Source organism: Dama dama, chromosome 11 (genome assembly GCF_033118175.1).
Source record: "Dama dama isolate Ldn47 chromosome 11, ASM3311817v1, whole genome shotgun sequence".
Taxonomy (NCBI): Eukaryota; Metazoa; Chordata; class Mammalia; order Artiodactyla; family Cervidae; genus Dama; species Dama dama.
This window is the reverse complement of record NC_083691.1, coordinates 1,025,368-1,042,063: the sequence shown is the minus strand read 5'-3', so window position 1 is coordinate 1,042,063 and position 16,696 is coordinate 1,025,368. Positions and strand designations below refer to the sequence as shown.

The following is a 16,696-nucleotide window of genomic DNA, read 5'->3' as shown; positions in this document are numbered from 1 at the left end:
AGGGGCTCCTGGACCTCGCAAGCCCCTCACGGGCTGTTTCTCAAGCCGCTCCCTCTGGTCTGGTTGCCGGCCCCCATCTGGCCCCCAGCCTGGAGCCTGGCGCTTGGGCCCTGGCCACAGAGCCCCCGGGGGCCGCCCCGCCTCAACACTCAGTCTGCTTTGCGAGCCCCCTTCCCGCCGTTTCGTAGGCTGGCGGCCGTGCTACAGGCCCAGCGATCGGAGGTGGGCGCTGGGGAGAGGTGCCGTCCTGGGGCCCCGCTGCCCCGCTGCCCTCTGCAGAGCCTGGGCGGTGAGCCTGTGCCTTCAGCTGCTCCCCACTGAGCTTGCTCTCAGACCTCTGCTCGCCCCTGGGGACAGTGTCCTCAAAGCCACCTCCCAGCCCCCGTTCCCCCGTTCTTCTGGCAGGTTTCTGCTTCTCTGCTTTTCGTTCTTTGCTTCCACAGCAGCTGGGCCAGGGCCAGCCTCCTTTCCCTGCGTGAAGCATTTAGCCCAATCGCTGCACCTCTTCCCTGTCAGCTTTCTTTTGAATGTCAGTTTCTGCCTGTTCTCGATTCCTGTTCTGCTGTTTCTGCCTTACAGATTTTGTGTTTCCTTGACGGCTTTCAATTAAACATATCCCCGTTTTTTTCCAGAAACTGTGTCATCTTGCAGCTCCTCCAGACCAGTAGCGTCCATGGGGTTTGCTGGCTATTGCCCATGGCTGAGCACAGGTTCTGGACTGCGCTCCAGTGGGTCCAGGGCAGCGCACCCCGGCTCTGCTGCTGTTGGGGCCCCTTCCCCGTTCTCACAGGTCCAGCGGTTTGCAGACAAACTCAGGGATGTGGGCGCCCCGTTGCCGACGCGGCACTGAGGCTCTGTCCTTGAGGAGCCGCTGTGCTGCGGGCTGTCTGCCCCAGGCACACTGCCCTTTGGTCTGAGTCCTCCCAGGCTAGCTTACCTGACCTGTGTGCGCCGGCCCTGCCTGGCCCATCTCCCTGCAGCTGGCTTGACTGTGAGCCCACAGGCAACTGGGCCAGCCTCTGCTCACCGCTGCCTCTGGCTAGAAGGATGTAAGGCCGCCTAGGGCCTGTCCACGTCTTTCTCGACCATCATGTTGACGAGCGCCATGTGTGGGGCTGACATAAGTCCAGTACCGCCACTCCCCAGGCGGACTGCTCGGCAGGCCTGCTGCCACGGCAGAGCCCCCACCCCCAGCGTCCCCAGACGAACACGCGGCCCCAGTGAGCCCTGGGATGGGCCAGGGCCACCCCTGCCCCTCTGCTGTGTCCACTGTCACTGCCAGGCACCACAGGGCTCTGCCCGCTGCCCCAGCCATGGCCCACCTGGAGGACTCCAAGCCCTGAGCCGGAAGCTCCACCGGCACCCAGGCAGGCAGAGCTCTGGTTCCGCAACCAGCTGGCCCGCCTGCGTGCTGTCAGAGTCCTCCTGTGCCCCCTGCTGGCGGGGAGTGGACACGCAGTATGCCTGCTCAGGAGTCGGAGCCAAGGGGGCCTTGTTTAGAGGCGGTGGGGGCGGGTCCCCATTGGCCGGCTCAGGGCAGCTCCAGCGTGCGGCCTGGGGCACCCCGCCCCGTCCAGCAAGCACACCAAGGGCCTGAACAGACGCCACAGCCCTCCCTGCAGAGACTGGCCAGCGCTGTTCTCTTGCCAACTGTTTATTCAGACCCTGAACAGGTGACCCGTGACATGCAGGCCCCCTGGGCTCATGGCAGCCTGACCTGCATTGCAACCCTGACGCTTGGCAGTTCCCAGAGTACGGCACCCCCGCTCCCTGGGCGAGGCTGGGCCCAGTGAACAGTGCCTGGCCCCCAGGGCTGCCAGGGGACATGTGATGCTGACGGGCCCAGGGGAAAGGGGTGGGTGAGGCGTGGGGGGCGGGGGACCCAGTGTCCTGTGCACCCCGGGCCAGTCAGAGCGGACCCTGGCTGCCCGGCGCTGAGCCGCACAGCCGTGGGAGGCGGTGTGTGTGCGCGAGCGTGGGGCGGGGCCAGGCCGCGCTCCTTGCGGCCTGCCGGCCCCCTTCCTAAGGCATTCCTGTGGCGAGCTGCTCTGCCCCTGTGCGGTCTGGGCCGCATTCAGACCTGGGAAAGGGCCCCGGGCGTCCTCGGGGGGCCACAGTGCCTCAGCGCTTCTGGCTGGCGAACCAGGAGAAGAAGGGGCGTGGGCGCGGGCGCGGGCGCGGGGCCTGGAGGACACGCACGGTGCGGGGTGAGCGCCAGGCTTTGATGGTGGCGTCATCGCTGGCCGTCAGCAGGAGCTCTTGCTCCTGAGGGCTGAAGACCACCGAGTTGACCACATCCTGGTGCCGCAGCTTGGCCAGGCAGATGTTGTAGTGGCGGTCCCAGATGTAGCCGTGGCGGTCCTCGGCCCCGCTGCCGAGGGGACAGTCTGCGGTGAGCCCGCCGAGCCCCGCCCCGCCCCGCCCCACCCAAGCCCCTCCCCGCCCCGCTGCACCACCTGGCCACGAAGTCCCTGCTGACATCCAGGAAGATGAAGAAGCACTCATCGTTGGGTGTGTAGGCGCGGTGCGCACGCAAAGCCCGCTTCACCTCCCTCATGGTCTTGAGATCAAAAACCAGCAGGTCGATCTCCTCGGCGATGGGCGGCGGCTGCATGGGGTCTGCCACCACCGAGCCGCTGGGCCAGGCGCGGCTGTTCACATACAGGTACCTGCACCGGCATGCGGCTCAGTGCGCGCCCGCGGAGCGCCCCCCGACCCCGGGCCACCCACAGAAGCCCACCTGTTGTCGGGGGACAGGCCCATGCCAATGATGTGTCCGTGCACGTCGATGACGTGGTCCAGCGCATCAAAGAAGGCGTCGGAGCCCCGGCCCTCGCCCAGAACGGGCCCGGCTGTGGTCATCTGGTGCGGCAGGATCTGCTTGATGCCTGCAAGGAGGTGTGGGAGGCGGCACCTTGGCGCCTGGCAGTTCCCAGACAGCTGGGGGGTTGCCTGCCCCGCACCCCCAGATCTGAACGTGTGCCTGCCCAGGGGCGAGTGGGGGGAGGTGCTTGGACCAGCGCTCGGCCCCCCGGACAAACAGAGGAAGGGGCTTTGCCCACAGACTGACCCACCCCAGGCCCCTCACCGATCTGGTGCGGCGAGTAGGTGAGGCAGCCGGTGGTGAAAATGAGGAGCTTGTTCCCGGCGGCGGCCCTGCCCTGCTCGGGGGGCTTGGTGTGTCCCTGGGCCAGCAGCTCAGCCACCTTAGTCTCCAGCGTGCTCTCCGGCAGCAGGGGCTGTGCCCGGCCCTCCAGGAGCCCATCCAGGAGGCGCCGCAGGCCCTTGGTGCGGGCCGGGCCCGGGTCGCTCTCCTCGTCCTCGCCGTCGCTGCCCAGGTCGAAGACGCGGCTGGAGTCTGTGCCGGGGGTGCCGGCATCCAGCAGGAGGTCGGGGCTGTCGAAGCGGCTGCAGTCGGCCACCATGACGGTGCGGATGGTGCTGGCGTTGAGGTTCTGGATCTTGAAGAGCCGCTTCACCACGTTCACGTTCTCCGACTCCACGTCCTGCAGGCAGGAGCACGGAGGTGGGCACGGGCTGCGGGCGGCTGCCGCTGGCCACAGTGCCCGCCCGTGCGCACCTGGAAGGCGTTGTTGAGCCAGAGCACCGAGCACGACGTGATGTCCCCGATGCGGTGCAGGTTCCCGGAGATCAAGCTGGTGTCCGTGAGCCAGCAGCCGAACACGTCGTAGGGCTTGTTGCGAACCCGGGACAGCAGGGCGAAGGTGTCTGAGGGAGCAGCAGGAAGGGGCGGGGCGGGCGGGGGCTGGAGGGGTGGGGCGCAGGCGTCTGGGCAGCGGGCGGGGCGTTAGGGGGGGGTAGTCGGACAGAGACGGAGCACGGCAGGGGAGCGAAGGAGGGCCGCCCGCCACCAGCCCTCTCTTACCTAGGCTGATGACCGCGATCTCCCCGGAGGAGGAGTTGTGGGGCCCCAGGAACACCCCCGACGCCAGCAGCAGCGAGTCGTCCTGGTTAAACTGGGAGAACTGGGTGTAGCTCCAGTTGTAGGGCCGCATGTCCGCGCTGTGTATCAGCGAGATGCTCAGGTCGTTGCTCCAGATCTGCGGGGGGGGCGGGGGGGGCGCCCAGCAGGCACGCCGGTGAGCCCGTCCGCACAGCGCCCCTCAGCCCCTCTCCTGGCCAGCGCCCGCAAACTGCCCAGGTGGGGGTCCCTTGTCTCTGGCCTTCAGACCACCCGAGGCCTGTGGGTACATGGTGCTCCGGCCGGCTCTGGCGTAGCTGTGCGCGGGGCCCTCTGCTCGTCTGCAGGCAGTTAGGGCCACCCAGCCCCGACCTCCCAGCCCAGGCGGCCACCCAGGTTCTGACCCTCCCCGGGGGCCGCCGTCAGCCCTGACCTGCGCCCTGGGGCCGCCCGCACCTTCACCGTGCAGTCCTTGGAGCAGGACGCAAACTGGCCGCCCGAGTGCGAGAAGCTGAGATGCAGGACCTGGTCGCTATGCTCCCGCAGCGTCTGCACCTCCACGCAGGGCACCGCGTCGTAGAGGCGGCGGAACTCCTCGAACCAGGACGTGGCCGCTGTGGGGGCGGTCATGCTGGGGCCACGGGCCTTGGAGCCAGGGCCCTGGCAGCCGGGGGCCGCCCTGCCCACCCTTCGGCGCCCCCCCAGGCCCAGCGCGGGGAGGCCCAGCCCGGCCGTCCCCAGCCAGCGTGAGGGCTGGTGCTGACCTGGGTGTCGGGGCACATCTCGGGCCACCTGGTAGTAGCGGTAGAACTGCTCCCTCCACAGGAACTCGTCCCTGGACACGGCCTGCCACTGGCGGCACACCAGCCCGGCGGCCAGCACGTCGGCCGGGCCCAAGCTCAGGAAGATCTGGTAAACCAGGCTGTCCGGGAGCAGGGGTGCGCCCCCCTCATCCATCGTGACATTCTGCCCAGGCGGCCCTGAAACCCAGGCACAGCCGCCTTAGCTGCCTGTGGGACCAGGGACACCGGCCCCCAGGCCCAGGAGAGGCACAGGGCCCGGGGCTGAGCCGAGCCGAGCCAGCCCAGTAGGTGCTTCTCCTGCCCTGCCAACTGCCCTGCTGAGCATTCCACTGGACTGAGCATGTGCGGAGGGCCAGCTGGCACCGCCTGCAGGACCAAGGAGCCAAGAGCTTCCCCAAGCCCCTCGAGACAGCCGTGCTCCTCGGACCCTGCGCTCCTGAGGTCCCGCAAGGCCCCGTGATCCCTGAACACGCAGCTTCCCGGCCTGGTCCAGCTGGAGCTGGAGTTGCCGTGGGCTGGGGGGACCCACTGTCACCCTAAAAGTTCCCCTCCTCAGGAGGAGAGGCCTTCTGGGTGGGGCCCTCTGACTTCCCCCCATAGGATCCCGGGGAGACATCTGGTTGCCAGAGCTGGTGACCGCTCCGAGGCCCAGAAGGAAAGGGTCGGTGACCCCTGCGCACCATCTCTGACCTTGCTGCCCCAGGCTTCGGAGCGGTCAGCATGGGATAGAGGTCCTTCCCAGGAGAGACTCGGGGCCGGCGGAACGAGGGCCGGCCCGGCCGCCCGTCCCAGACGCCACCAGGAACACCAGCCGGCCCTGACCTCTGCCCTCTGGCCTGGGGGACCCCTGCCAGGTTGGCAGCAGGCCAGCAAGGACACAGCCGGGCGAGCTGGGGGCGGGGCGGGGGCGGGGCCGGCCAGCGCCCCCCCACCCTCCCTCCGAGGGGCTGCCGGGGGTGGGGCCTCGGTTCGGCCCCTCGGTCCCGGCGGCCTCGGCGATTCATTCATTGGCCAAGGACGCGTCCGGGGAGTCTGGGGGCCGGGCCAGGGGTCGGGCAGAAGTGACGACGCTCTCCGGGCTAGGCCGTGAGGGCCCGGGCCGGGGTCCGGACGCCGCCGTGACGACGCTCCCCGGGCCGGCGCACTCACCGCGGCCGCCTCCGCCCGGATGCGCGGCCCCCGCCCCGGCGCCCAGCCTCAGCCCACGGACCCTCTTCCGCCCTCCGTCGACGCTCCGGCCGCCGCGTCTCTATGATGGAGGCCGCCAGGCTGATGCCACGAGCCCCGAGGCATCGATGACCGTCGAGGGCCGAGCGCCACAGCACGCGTCGGCCGTTACTGCGCCTGCGCGTTAGGGCCCCGCGGCGCGGGCCGCGCTGCTTTGTGCGCCTGTGCGCGTCCGGCCTCCCCTGGAACAGCGCCCCTGGCGGCGGAGAGGGGCCGCGGCCGTGCGCCGGGCCCGTGGGCGGGGCTGCGGGCGAGACTCAGGGTCGCGGGTTCGAGACCGAGCTCCGGCGTTCCGCGGCCTCACAGGCGAAAGTGTGCTCCGCTGTGGGGAGATGAACGTACAAAGGGGTGAGCACCCGCCTCAGTGGAAGTCACCGGGTTTGTGGACAGGGGAAAAAAACAGAAGGTTGCTCAGTCGTGTCTGACTCTGTGCGACCCCATGAACTGCAGCCCACCAGGCTCCTCTGTCCATTCGTGGACTGTGCAGTTCATGGGAGTCTCCAGGCAGGAGTACTGGGTTGCCTTTTCCTCCTGCAGGCGATCTTCCCCACCTAGGGTTTGAACCCCGTTCTCCCGCATTGCAGGTGGACTCAGCCACCTGGTGGACAAGGACCGGAGGTCAGCTTGGACTTTGGACACGGACATGGCGACGGACCCCTGCCGGGAAGCGCAGGGCAGAGGTCAGATGTCCGGGCTGAGGCTGGGTTCACCCGCAGGCTGAGTGGGGGGTTGCCTGGCCCAGGGCAGGGGTTTCGGCGGCGGGAGCGTGGCAGACTTCCTGGGCGGGGCTGCTGGGCAGCAGTGGACAGTGGACTCCGACCTGGGGCCTGACCGTCCTGCCCTGCGCCTCCTCTGGCCCTGGCCCTGTCGCCGCCGTTGCCATGCTGACCCCCAGGATCGCAGCCCTCTTAACTCTGCTCCTGGCCAGCAGCTCTCTGGGTCAGCGGGCGCGGAGACCCCCGCGGCCCCCATCCCCCATCAGCACCATCCAGCCCAAGGCCAGCTTTGACGCCCAGCAGGTAGACCTGGGCGGAGGTGGGGCAGGGGCTTGCCCGGCTCTGTCGCCCCCAGCCCTGCGGGCCCTCACGCGGCCTGCACCCCAGTTCGCAGGGACCTGGCTCCTGGTGGCCGTGGCCTCCCCGTGTCGCTACCTGCAGGAGCAGGGCCATCGGGCCGAGGCCACCACTCTGCACGTGGCTCCTCGGGGCTCGGCCATGGCCGTCAGCACCTTCCGGAAGCTGTGAGTCCCAGCAAGGACCCCCTGAGCCCACCCCAGCTGCGGCCTCACCCAGGTGGGGTGCCCCAGCCTGCTGGGCGTCCTCCCATGCCGGCCGTGCCCCCAGGGATGGAATCTGCTGGGCAGTGCGGCAGCTGTACGGAGACGCGGGGCGTCCGGGGCGCTTCCTGCTCCAAGGTGAGGCCCTGGCCGCTGGGGGCGGGCGCGGCACTGGCGGTGGGGCTGACCCGCCGGCTCCCCGCAGCCCGGGGCGCCCGCGGGCCGGTGGACGTGGTCGTCGGGGACACAGACTACCGCGGCTTCGCCGTCTTGTACCTGGAGCGGGCGCGGCAGCTGTCGGTGAAGCTGTACGGTACGTCCGGGGGGCCTGGGTCCCCGGGGGCTGTCGGATGGGCTGGGCGGGCCCTCTCCTCCCTTCCCCCTGCCCCTGCCCTTCTGCCCAAATGTGGGGGCAGAACCGGAGCGGGAACGGGGGGAGCAAGGGTCAGATCGCAGCCCCAGGCACACAGCCCAGCCCCCAGAGCGCCCTGCAGGCCCCCGCCCCGTGGGTGCCCAGGAGCCCGTGTGTCCCGCACGCAGTCCGCTCTCTCCCCGTGAGCGATTCCTTCCTGAGTGTGTTTGAGCAGCGGGTCCAGGGGGCCAACCTGACCGAGGACCACATCCTGTTCTTCCCCAAGTACGGTGAGTGTCCCCCCCACCGTTTCCGCCCGGCTCGCCATGTACCCCCACCCCCGGCCTCCCTGACCCCTGGCCCGGCCCCCAGGCTTCTGCGAGGTGGCGGACCAGTTCCACACCCTGGATGGTGAGCGGGCAGCTCCAGCAGGCGGCGTGGGGGGCGGTGCCAAGGGCTCCCTCCTGGCTGAGACACGTCTGTGCTGCAGAAGTGCAGAGATGAGGTGGGCGGCCGTCCCGTGCAAGGAAGCAGCCGGCCCGGAGGTGGACCTGCTGCCCCTCGTCCACCCGCCTGCCCCCCCAAAGCCGCCGCTCCCCCAGGAGCTCCGTGGGCTCTCATTAAACGCTGCAGCCTCAGCCCCTGCCTCTTCCTTTCCACCCAGGACCCCACCGGGGCATCTGCCCACCTGTTCTGCTTACCTGATGGGCCGGAGGGCGGGGGCCCACGTCCCAGTGCCGAGCCCTCCCCAGGGAGGTGGGGGTGGGGAACGGCTCCTGGCCAAGGCCTAGGGCGCCTGGCACCCTGCCCTCGGACCCCAGTGTCCCCTGCTCTGGCCCCCGCGCGGTGTTGGCGCCTGTCTCTCCTGCTCCCTGGCTCTGAGCAGGCTGGTCAGACGCCCCGGCCTTCTCCAGAGCCCTCCCCACACGTCCCCCTTGCCTCCTCCTGAGACCCCTCCTGGGAGGCAGGGCCCAGAGTCCCAGGGGCCTGTGGCCGAGGCAGAAAGGGCCCTGGGGAGGAGCATGCGGCTTCAGGGGGGCAGGCAGGGAGGCCCCCTCCCACGTCCCGGGTCTGGGGTGAGCTGACCCCATCTGAGGCAGCTGGGAGGCTGCGTGGCCCTCACAGCCCCAGGGGCAAACAGGGCCAGGCAGGGGGCAGGACTGGCCAGTAAATAGGACTGCCCCCAGGGCCAAGGCTGGCCTGGAGGCGAGCAGCAGGCGCCCCTGGGGGCAACCACGTGGGTGGGCCAGCGGGGGGCCCAGAGTGCCGGAGGGGGGGCCCTGGACAGATGGGGTGGCCCCCAGGAGCCCATACCCAGGGTCTGCCCAAGGTCACCAGCCACGAGGGACCACAAGATGACCTCTGGCCTGTAGAGAAGACCTTTCTGGAAAGTGGGACCCCTGAGGTCTGGGAAGAGATGGAGATGGTGTCCCTGTCCCCCAGCCTCTGCCTGGACGGGCTTCTCCGCGTGACCGCAGGCTGTTGGCAGAAGGTCGAGCGTGGAGACAGGGCCTCCCCCGACCGACTGTTCGCCCTCCACACACGTGGGTCCCGGCCGACCTGCCCATTCCTCACCCATGTCCCTGACAGCAGAGAGGACGCCAAAGAAAAAATGCGCAGTGCAGACCCCTGAGAAGCAGAGACCCAAGGGTGGGAGCTCCGATGGCGCGTCCGCTCCATCCCCACCCCCGCCCCCGCCGGGTCTGCTGCGGGTGGGGGGGCCCATGCAGGCACAGCTGCCAGGGGCCTTGCGGGCCCAGCTCCGGGCCCACCGCTGAGAGCTCGCCCCCTGACCCATCCTATGAAGCAGTGGAGGATGTGGGCCAGTTCCAGCTGCCCCCAGGCCCGCCCGCCCGCCTGCGCTCTGATGGGTCCCCGGACCCCCGCCCTGCCCCCACGGGAGGCTGGCCTTCTCCCCCTCACCCCCGTCTCTGTCCCGCCTTCTCCCGTACAGCACCCCATGCCGGCGAGAGCCAGGCCCACGTGACGGCTGCTGGTCGTCCCCGGGGCATTGCAGACAGCTGTGCCTGGCACACACTGCCCGGCCCGCCCCTTCCCACTGTGCCCCCCTATAAGAAGGAGGGGCAGCCCCCCTCAAGAGGACTTGGGGAGGCTTGAGGGCAAATGGCAGCCCCCAGGCTGGGGCCAGGCTGGGGCACAAGGTCAGGGAGGGGTCTCAGCTCGGCCAAAGCTGCTCTGTCCGGGGACCCTCGGTGTCTGTGCAATGGGCATCTCGGAGATGCCCCCTGTGTGCCAGGCCCCTGCTCCTGGGAGCCAAAGTCCAGGGCTCGCCACTCCCCGACGCTGGTGAGGCAGAGTGGGCCTGGAGAGATGGACCCCCGCCCCAGCATCCGGACCTGGGCTGTGGGGAAGGCTAGGCCGCCCCGGGTGAGCCGCAGGCCATGAACAGGAGGCACCTCCGTCTGGTCCCTGGAGAGCAGGGTCGGAGACCCCTGGGCCCGGCCCCGCGTGCCCATCCAGACGTGGGCGGGGGGACGCCTGCTGGTAGGAGCCCACAGCCCTGCAGGGCCCACTGTCCACAGTGGGCAGGGACGTGTCCCTTGGCGCTGGACTCACAGCTGGGCAGGCAGGTGGGGCTGGCGGGAAGGGGAAGGGCAAGGACCCCGCCGAGCTGGGCACCTCGTCAAACTTATGTCCGTTGAGTCGGTGATGCCATCCAACCGCTTCATCCTGTGTCGCCCCCTTCTCCTCTAAACTTTCAAAAACTAGGGACTTCCTGGTGCTCCAGTGGCTAAGACTGTGCTCCCGACCCAGGAGGCCCAGGTTCAATCCCGGGTCAGAGGACCAGGTCCCACACGCTGAAACTAAAGATCCCTCACGCCGCAACGAAAACGGAAGATCCTGGGTGTCACAAGACCCAGCACAACCAAACAAATTTTTTCTTAATTGTTTTCAAAAACTAGGTGAGGCAATTGTAGTTCTAGATGAGTCGTCTTTACGTCTGTGCTCAGTCATGTCTGACTGCGCGGACACGCGATCCCGTGGTCTGTAGCCTGCCAGGCTCCTCTGCCCATGGGATGTCCCAGGCAAGAATGGTGGAGTGGGTTGCTATTTCCTTCTTCAGGGGACCTTCTCGACCAAGGGATCAAACCCGCATCTGCCATGGCAGGTGGATTCTTCACTGCGCCACTTGGGAAACACTGAGTCATTTTGTGTAAAGGTATTTATTGATTATAATTGAGCCTTGCCTTTTTAATTGTAAGAGTTGGCTTTTCATCGGGCTTCCCAGGGGGTGGTAAAGAACCTGCCTGCCGATGCACTGCTCAGGCCTGGGGTGAGGGAGGATCCTGGGTCAGGAGGATCCCCTGGAGCAGGGCGTGGCGACACACTCCAGCACTCTTGCCGGGAGAATCTTACCAGAAAGAGAAACCTTGAAAAATTTAGGGAACTCTGACTGACAGTCGTGGTCAGGGAGTCTGGAAGGGCCACGCATGCCCGGCTGCGCTGACTCGCATGCCCCCGGCCCCCGGAGATGAGGCTGCCGCGTCCCCACAGCGGCCATGACAACACCCGGCGCTCTGTTTTCTGGCACGCGGCTGGTGGGAGTTCCCAGACCAGGGACTGAACCCAGGCCGTGGCTGTGAAAGCCGGGAGTTGTAACCACTGGGCCACCGGGGCGCTCCCCGGGCCTGGCCCCTCCTGCTGGGCACCTGCTGTCCCTGCCCCCGCAGGAGCTCCGGTGGACGGGGGGCCAGCCCCTGCGTGTGGGCACAGGGCCTGGGGGGATGGGGGCACCTGTCGGGGGGCGGGCTGCTCCGTTCTGACAGGCTGCTGACCGCCCGTCTCCCTGGAGGGCCCCGTGGGCGCGGCACGGCAGAGTGCCCGCAGCCCAGGGGGCCTGGTGCCACCTCGCCGGGTTTGGGACCAAGTGGGCTCAGCAGAGGAGGATGGGTGCTTTCAGGGGGGCTGCGGGCTGCCCCCCAGCTTAGGCGGAGTGTGACAGGCCCTTCGGGAGTTCCCAGGAGAATCACCAGGTCGCTGGCACGTCTCTCGCTGAGGCCAGTCTGTAAGCAGAAGAGCTGTGCTAACCGGCCAGGCCCAGGGAGGTCAAGGCAGGGGGGCTCAGCCCCCCAGAGCCCCCACCCCACCCCGTCTAGCTGGGAGGAAGGACCCAACGAGGGCCAGGCCCTTCCAGGAGGCGAGGAGGCAGCCTGGGACTGAGCCAAGGCCTGAAGCCTTGGGCCCGGAGGCCAAGGGTGGGAGGAGGTGGCCCAGGGCGAGCTCAGGGGATGAGTACAGGTCCTTCTCGTGTCTGACAGAGCCCAGCACCCGGTGCCCGGCTGGAGTGGGGAAGAGGGCTCTGTCCTTCCCCCAAGGGTGTCTGGGGCCGCCCCCGCCCTCCGCAGCTGCCCTCCAGACCCCAGGGCCAGCGTGTGGGGGCGGCCGGCCAGCCTACCCTGCCCCATCCTCCCCTGCCCCCTCCCGGGGGTGGCTCAGGTCCGCCTGGCCCTGTTCTGGCCCCACTTTGGTCTCGGGGCTGTGGAGCCGCCTGTGGGCTGGCTGCCCTGCCTGCTCCAGGGTGAGAACGTCCTGGCCTTGACCCCCCAGGCTCCCGCCTGGGACAGAGCATTCTGCCCTCTGCCTGGTGCAGCTGAGCCAGCAGGGGGAGGCCCCCGGAGGGGGCAAGGGGTGGCCAGGCCCGGGAGGCTGGACCCAGCTGGCATCCCACCTGCTCCACTGGCTTCCCACGATGCCCCCACCTCTGGTGGGCAGGGCCTGATTGGGCCCCGCCCCTGGAGCCCACCCCCAGCCAGTCCTGAGGAGGACGGAGCGGGGTCACACCCCCAGGGAGGGGCGCCCGCCTGTCAGGCCCATAAAGAGGTGGGCGAGCCTGGGGTTGGCAGCACGGCTGCGTCCCGCCCCGTCCCTGCTGGGATGGGCCCATGGTTGGCCCTGTGGGTGCTGCTCTACCTGCCAAGATCCCTTCAGGGCCAGAGCCCACACACCCCGGCGGCCCCCGGCTCCGTTCTGCAGAGTTTCGAGGACAGCAAGGTCAGGGGCGGGGAGGGATGGGAGGCGCCCACCAGGCCCGGGTGCGGGGAGTCAGCCAGGCCAGCCCTCTCGGCACCCCTGCCAAGGAGACCCCTGGCCTCCCCCGCAGTCCCCACCTCTCCCTGCGGGGTTGGGGGGAACATCTCAGTGCCTCTGCACAAAGAGGCCCCCCTGGCCAGCGTCACAAGCCCTGCAGGGCCCGGGGCGCTCTCAGCCTCCTGTCAGCGTGACCGAACACCGGAAGCTGTTGCCGAATGCAGCAGGGGTCCCAGCCGTCCTGGCCCCTGCCTACCCCCAGCCCCTTGCAGTTCCAGGGGGAGTGGTTTGTCCTCGGCCTGGCGGGTAACACCCACACGGTAGCAGACAGGTCTCTGCTGAGCCCTTTCACAGCGACATTCACGCTAAGTAAAAACCACCGCTTGGAAGTGGCATACGCCATGATTCGGTGAGTGAGGGGCTGGGGCCCAAACCCTCAAAAGCCAATGCCTCTGTGGCAGGTCCACCAAGGGCTCTGGCCACACTCTCCCAGGCTTCCTTCTAACGTGATGTCCAGCACGAGCTGCTGACAACCTCACCCGACTCTGGGGGTGCGTACTGAAAAGAGGGGAGGCACTGACCAGATCACAGACTAGAAGAGCCCCAGGGCTGGGGGATGTCAGGTTCCGCTGGATCCGGGAGCTCAGGCACTGTGATCAGAGACGCCTCACCCCTCCTCCCTCTCCTTCTCTCAGCTCTGGTTGCCTTAGACTTCCATCCAGGCAGGTTCTCCCCTCACAGGGATAAGACGGTGGCTTACACTGACGTCCTCCTCAGGATCAAAATACCAGAACAGAGGAAATAAGCAGGCTGGCCTGGCCATGGTGTCTGATCAACTCTTCTTGAGTCCTGCGTTCCCCTGGACCCATTGCTGTGTTGTCCAGGGCGACAGGCACTCTGGTGGGCCAGCCAGGATGACTGGTTGGGGAGAAGTGGGGAGGCTTGATGGACAGCCCTGGGGGTGCTTCCTCACCCGTGCAGCTCCTCCAGCAGGTCCCGTGGCCTTCCTAGCTCACCCGCCTGGAGATCTCTTTCGCTGAGGGCTCTTCGATTCCACTGAGACAGGAAGCTCTGGAGGCCAGCAGCGGGGCACGGAGCAGCCCCCTGCCCGGCTCCCGTGCATGCTCAGCCACGCCCGACCCCACCAGGGAGCCTCCAAATCCTCACCCGCTCCTGATCCGTCCGGGGGCTGGTTAACTGGGGGCAGGGACCCAGTGCAAACGCCACCCCGGAAGCCGCCTCTGTTCCGTCAGTCGAGTGTGCTCGCCTGGCAGGGTCAGGGCACCAGGTCCCGCCTCTCAGCTCAAGCCCGGGGCCCACCCAGAGCTCTCCCAGGCACGTCACGGCCCAGGAGCACCCTCTCTCAAGCATGTGCCTCGGGGGCACTTCAGGTCTGGTTCCAGGCTGAGGAATGGTCAGCAGGTGGACCTGACGGAGGCCACAAATGGGTGGGCCACACCACATCAGCGCTCCCAGGGCTGAGGTCCCGCCTCCATGGGGCAAAGCCCCAGGTCTGCGTGGGGCTCGTGAGTGGGCCCTTCCTGTGGGTCCACCTGGGGGCAGCCCCTGGGAAAGGCCCGGCCAGGTTCTGGAGCCTTCTTCCTGCCCGTCTCCCTCCCCAGGGGCCAGCGCTGTGTCACCTGGTCATACAAGCTTATTTCAAAGTCCCAGCCTGGGATGTTCTCGGTTGATCACAGTGGAGGTGAGGGGGTGGGGTCGGCGGGAGGAGGGGGCAGCCTGGGGGCGCTGGCGGGGAGGCCTGATGAGGCTGTACCCCCAGAGCCCGGGGCGGACCCCGAGGAGATCCAGGTGACCGACACGGACTACGAGTCCTTTGCCCTCCTGCTCTCCAGGAGGCAGTCGGACCTGCAGAGCATCCTCAGGGTCAGCCTGCTGTGTGAGCCCCTCGCCCTGGCGCGGTCGGTCGGGGTGGGTCGGGGGCGGAGAGGCCAGTCTACATGCCCTCCCCCCCACTCCCCCGTCGTGGCTGAAGCCAGGCTGTGCTCCTCGGCCCCCAGGCAGAATATGGGCCATTCAGACCCAGCTGCTGGACAAGTTCATCTGCCTGGTCCGAGCTCAGGGCCTCTCAGATGACAACATTGTCTTCCCGGACGTGACAGGTAACGGGCTTCCGAACCGGGTGGGGTCTGCCCGGAGCCTTGGAGCCCTATGGGGGCCCAGCGGGAGCTCGGCCCACACATGGGGTCCAAGTGTGGGGTCCCAGCTACCCCAGGGTTCAGCCTGAGTCCATATTGGGGGTCTCACTGCTTCTTGGTCTCCTCCCCACCTGGGTCCCATTCCCCAGGGCCACCCCCTCCCCCAGGGTCTCCCTTCCCCCAGGTCCCCCAGTCCCGGGTCACCCCCTCCCACCCAGGTCCCCCCCACCCAGGTCCCCCTCCCCGGGGTCACCCCCTCTTCACGCAGGCCCCCCCACTATCAGGCCCTGAGTTTCCTGCCTCTGCCCTTACACGTGATAGCCACATGCACACACAGACAGAGCTCATGCTTGAACATATACCACTTACACACCCATGCACACACACATGCACAGGGAGGATGCCCTTGGGTACACACTTGCTCACAAGCATGTGCACGCCCACCACACGCCCACCATGCCTGGCCACCTGAGTCTGCAGTGAGTCTGGCCCCATGGGCACTTCCCCCCAGGAGGTCAGGCAGGGGGCAGGGCAGCCCCTCGAGGTGCCTCAGCCCCCACCCCAGCCCCGCCCCCTCCCTCCCACCTGCCTCCTCCCCTTTCCCTCCCGAAAGCAACTGTGTGCATGTGTGTTCGTGTATGTGCACCTGCACGTGTGTGCGTGTGCATGCGTGTTTGCGTGTGTGCATGTGCACATGTCAGTGTGTGTGTGCGTGTGTGTGTGTGTGCCTGCATGTACATGTGTGTGTCTGTGTCTGCCTTGGTCCCCTCCCGGCTCTGCTCCCGTCCCCTCCGGCCTCCATCCCGAGGCTCTGTCTCTCCATCAGACTGGTCAGTCCTGCCCGAGAAATGCTGAAAGATGAAGTCATCTCACCCACCTCCAGACCTGGCCTCACTGCCCCGCTCTCTCCGCCTCCACTTCCAGCATGAAATAAACATGCTGTGCTGGGACCTAGGAGTGTGAGCAACCATTACCTTGGGGCAGATGGGAAGGCACCCGGGGGGGCCCGCCCTCGGAGCACCCATGCCCAGCCTCTGCCCACCAGGGGCGTGCGCGTGAGGGCGTGAGTGTGTCTGCATGTCCTTTGGGTGGCACAGGGTGGTTCCCAGGATAAGGCCCCTCATCCTCCCAGCTCCTTGGTGGGGGACCTCAAAGGCCGCCCTCTGCCCCCTGAAGGCCTGGGGGACCTGACACAGAGACCCCAGTCTGGGGAAGGGGAGCTGCGCCTCCTGCCACGAGGGTGTGGGGACAGGGACACTGCAGGGGCAGAGGCCTGCCAGCCGGGACACCAGCCCCAGTCTGAGCACCTGGGCACTGCCCCCTCCTGAATCTCCTCCCGTCGCACCCCCCGGGGATCTACCTGCTGGGAAGGTGTAGGGTGCACCTAGGGTCAGGGTGGAACTGGCCCCACGAGAGGGTAGCAGGCATCCAGAGAGACCCCTGCTGTGCCTGACCTTTGCTTCTGGGCGCATCTACCCTCAGGAGGATTCCGGATGGGTCTTGTTTAAAACTCCTCTGAAGGCAGCCCTTCCAGCTTCCCTGGGCGGTGGAGCCGGGTCCCACAGACACGTCCACCAAGCAGGGTGTCGCAGAAACCAGGCGGGTTCTGGGACAGAAGCCCTCGTTGATGACCCGGATTGACCCCGCAATAGACCCCAGTGGCATCACGTGTGACGGCCTCCTGCGGTCACGGCTTAATGTTCCTCTGTGTGTCTGACTCTCCAACAGCTCAGGCTGTCCAAGCACAAGCCTGCTTTGCCCACTGTTCTGTCCCAGATCCCAGACGGCAGCGGTCACAGAGGGGCTGTCAACACCTGCCTGCTGGGGGCAGGGGGTGGGCCCTGAGTGGATGGACGGACGGAGGGAGGGATCAGTGGAGGGCTAGAGGTGGGCGTGAGGGTGGCTGTGTCT

The 16,696-nt window shown here is 67.7% G+C and overlaps 3 protein-coding genes across 9 annotated transcripts; 2 read left to right on the top strand and 1 right to left on the bottom strand.

Moving 5' to 3' along the window:
• Nucleotides 1–1,638: 1,638 nt before the first annotated feature.
• FBXW5 (F-box and WD repeat domain containing 5) lies at nt 1,639–6,061 on the bottom strand. Of its 3 annotated transcripts, none has more exons than XM_061154147.1 (9): nt 5,936–6,061; nt 4,687–4,902; nt 4,379–4,536; nt 3,887–4,061; nt 3,581–3,729; nt 3,089–3,506; nt 2,741–2,888; nt 2,457–2,669; nt 1,639–2,371 (listed from the first exon to the last, which is right to left on the bottom strand). In XM_061154147.1, exons 2-9 carry the CDS (start codon nt 4,877–4,879, stop codon nt 2,122–2,124), a joined length of 1,704 nt encoding a protein of 567 aa, XP_061010130.1. In that variant the 5' UTR covers nt 4,880–4,902; nt 5,936–6,061; the 3' UTR covers nt 1,639–2,121. The 3 variants fall into 3 exon arrangements, with proteins under 3 accessions (XP_061010130.1, XP_061010131.1, XP_061010132.1); XM_061154148.1 differs by having other exon boundaries at nt 5,875–5,990; XM_061154149.1 differs by lacking the exon at nt 5,936–6,061 and adding an exon at nt 5,416–5,554.
• A 614-nt stretch (nt 6,062–6,675) lies between these two features.
• Nucleotides 6,676–8,207, top strand: C8G (complement C8 gamma chain). 4 transcript variants are annotated; one of them, XM_061154171.1, is made up of 6 exons: nt 6,676–7,192; nt 7,296–7,366; nt 7,434–7,541; nt 7,769–7,870; nt 7,953–7,991; nt 8,071–8,207. In XM_061154171.1, the coding sequence occupies exons 1-6, from the start codon at nt 6,834–6,836 to the stop codon at nt 8,082–8,084; spliced, it is 693 nt and encodes a 230-aa protein (XP_061010154.1). In that variant the 5' UTR covers nt 6,676–6,833; the 3' UTR covers nt 8,085–8,207. The 4 variants fall into 4 exon arrangements, 2 of the variants coding, with proteins under 2 accessions (XP_061010154.1, XP_061010155.1); XR_009694602.1 differs by lacking the exon at nt 8,071–8,207 and having other exon boundaries at nt 6,676–6,971; nt 7,056–7,192; nt 7,434–7,870; nt 7,953–8,055; XM_061154172.1 differs by lacking the exon at nt 7,953–7,991 and having other exon boundaries at nt 8,071–8,201.
• A 4,231-nt stretch (nt 8,208–12,438) lies between these two features.
• LCN12 (lipocalin 12) lies at nt 12,439–15,728 on the top strand. Of its 2 annotated transcripts, none has more exons than XM_061154178.1 (6): nt 12,439–12,593; nt 12,902–13,038; nt 14,252–14,331; nt 14,410–14,526; nt 14,648–14,749; nt 15,612–15,728. In XM_061154178.1, exons 1-6 carry the CDS (start codon nt 12,477–12,479, stop codon nt 15,638–15,640), a joined length of 582 nt encoding a protein of 193 aa, XP_061010161.1. In that variant the 5' UTR covers nt 12,439–12,476; the 3' UTR covers nt 15,641–15,728. The 2 variants fall into 2 exon arrangements, with proteins under 2 accessions (XP_061010161.1, XP_061010162.1); XM_061154179.1 differs by having other exon boundaries at nt 14,410–14,513; nt 15,612–15,634.
• The last annotated feature ends 968 nt before the right edge of the window (nt 15,729–16,696 follow it).

Excerpts from the sequence above, each read along its gene's own strand:
- FBXW5 (XM_061154147.1), bottom strand. The coding sequence starts at position 4,879 with ATGGATGAGGGGGGCGCACCCCTGCTCCCGGACAGCCTGGTTTACCAG. Across the intron at positions 4,062-4,378 it reads CCAAGGACTGCACGGTGAAG|ATCTGGAGCAACGACCTGAG; the intron begins GTGCGGGCGGCC and ends CCCCCCCCGCAG. Across the intron at positions 2,372-2,456 it reads AGCAGGGACTTCGTGGCCAG|CGGGGCCGAGGACCGCCACG; the intron begins GTGGTGCAGCGG and ends TCCCCTCGGCAG.
- C8G (XM_061154171.1), top strand. The coding sequence starts at position 6,834 with ATGCTGACCCCCAGGATCGCAGCCCTCTTAACTCTGCTCCTGGCCAGC. Across the intron at positions 7,193-7,295 it reads GTCAGCACCTTCCGGAAGCT|GGATGGAATCTGCTGGGCAG; the intron begins GTGAGTCCCAGC and ends CCGTGCCCCCAG. Across the intron at positions 7,367-7,433 it reads GGGGCGCTTCCTGCTCCAAG|CCCGGGGCGCCCGCGGGCCG; the intron begins GTGAGGCCCTGG and ends GGCTCCCCGCAG.
- LCN12 (XM_061154178.1), top strand. The coding sequence starts at position 12,477 with ATGGGCCCATGGTTGGCCCTGTGGGTGCTGCTCTACCTGCCAAGATCC. Across the intron at positions 12,594-12,901 it reads AGAGTTTCGAGGACAGCAAG|TTCCAGGGGGAGTGGTTTGT; the intron begins GTCAGGGGCGGG and ends AGCCCCTTGCAG. Across the intron at positions 14,750-15,611 it reads TGTCTTCCCGGACGTGACAG|ACTGGTCAGTCCTGCCCGAG; the intron begins GTAACGGGCTTC and ends TCTCTCCATCAG.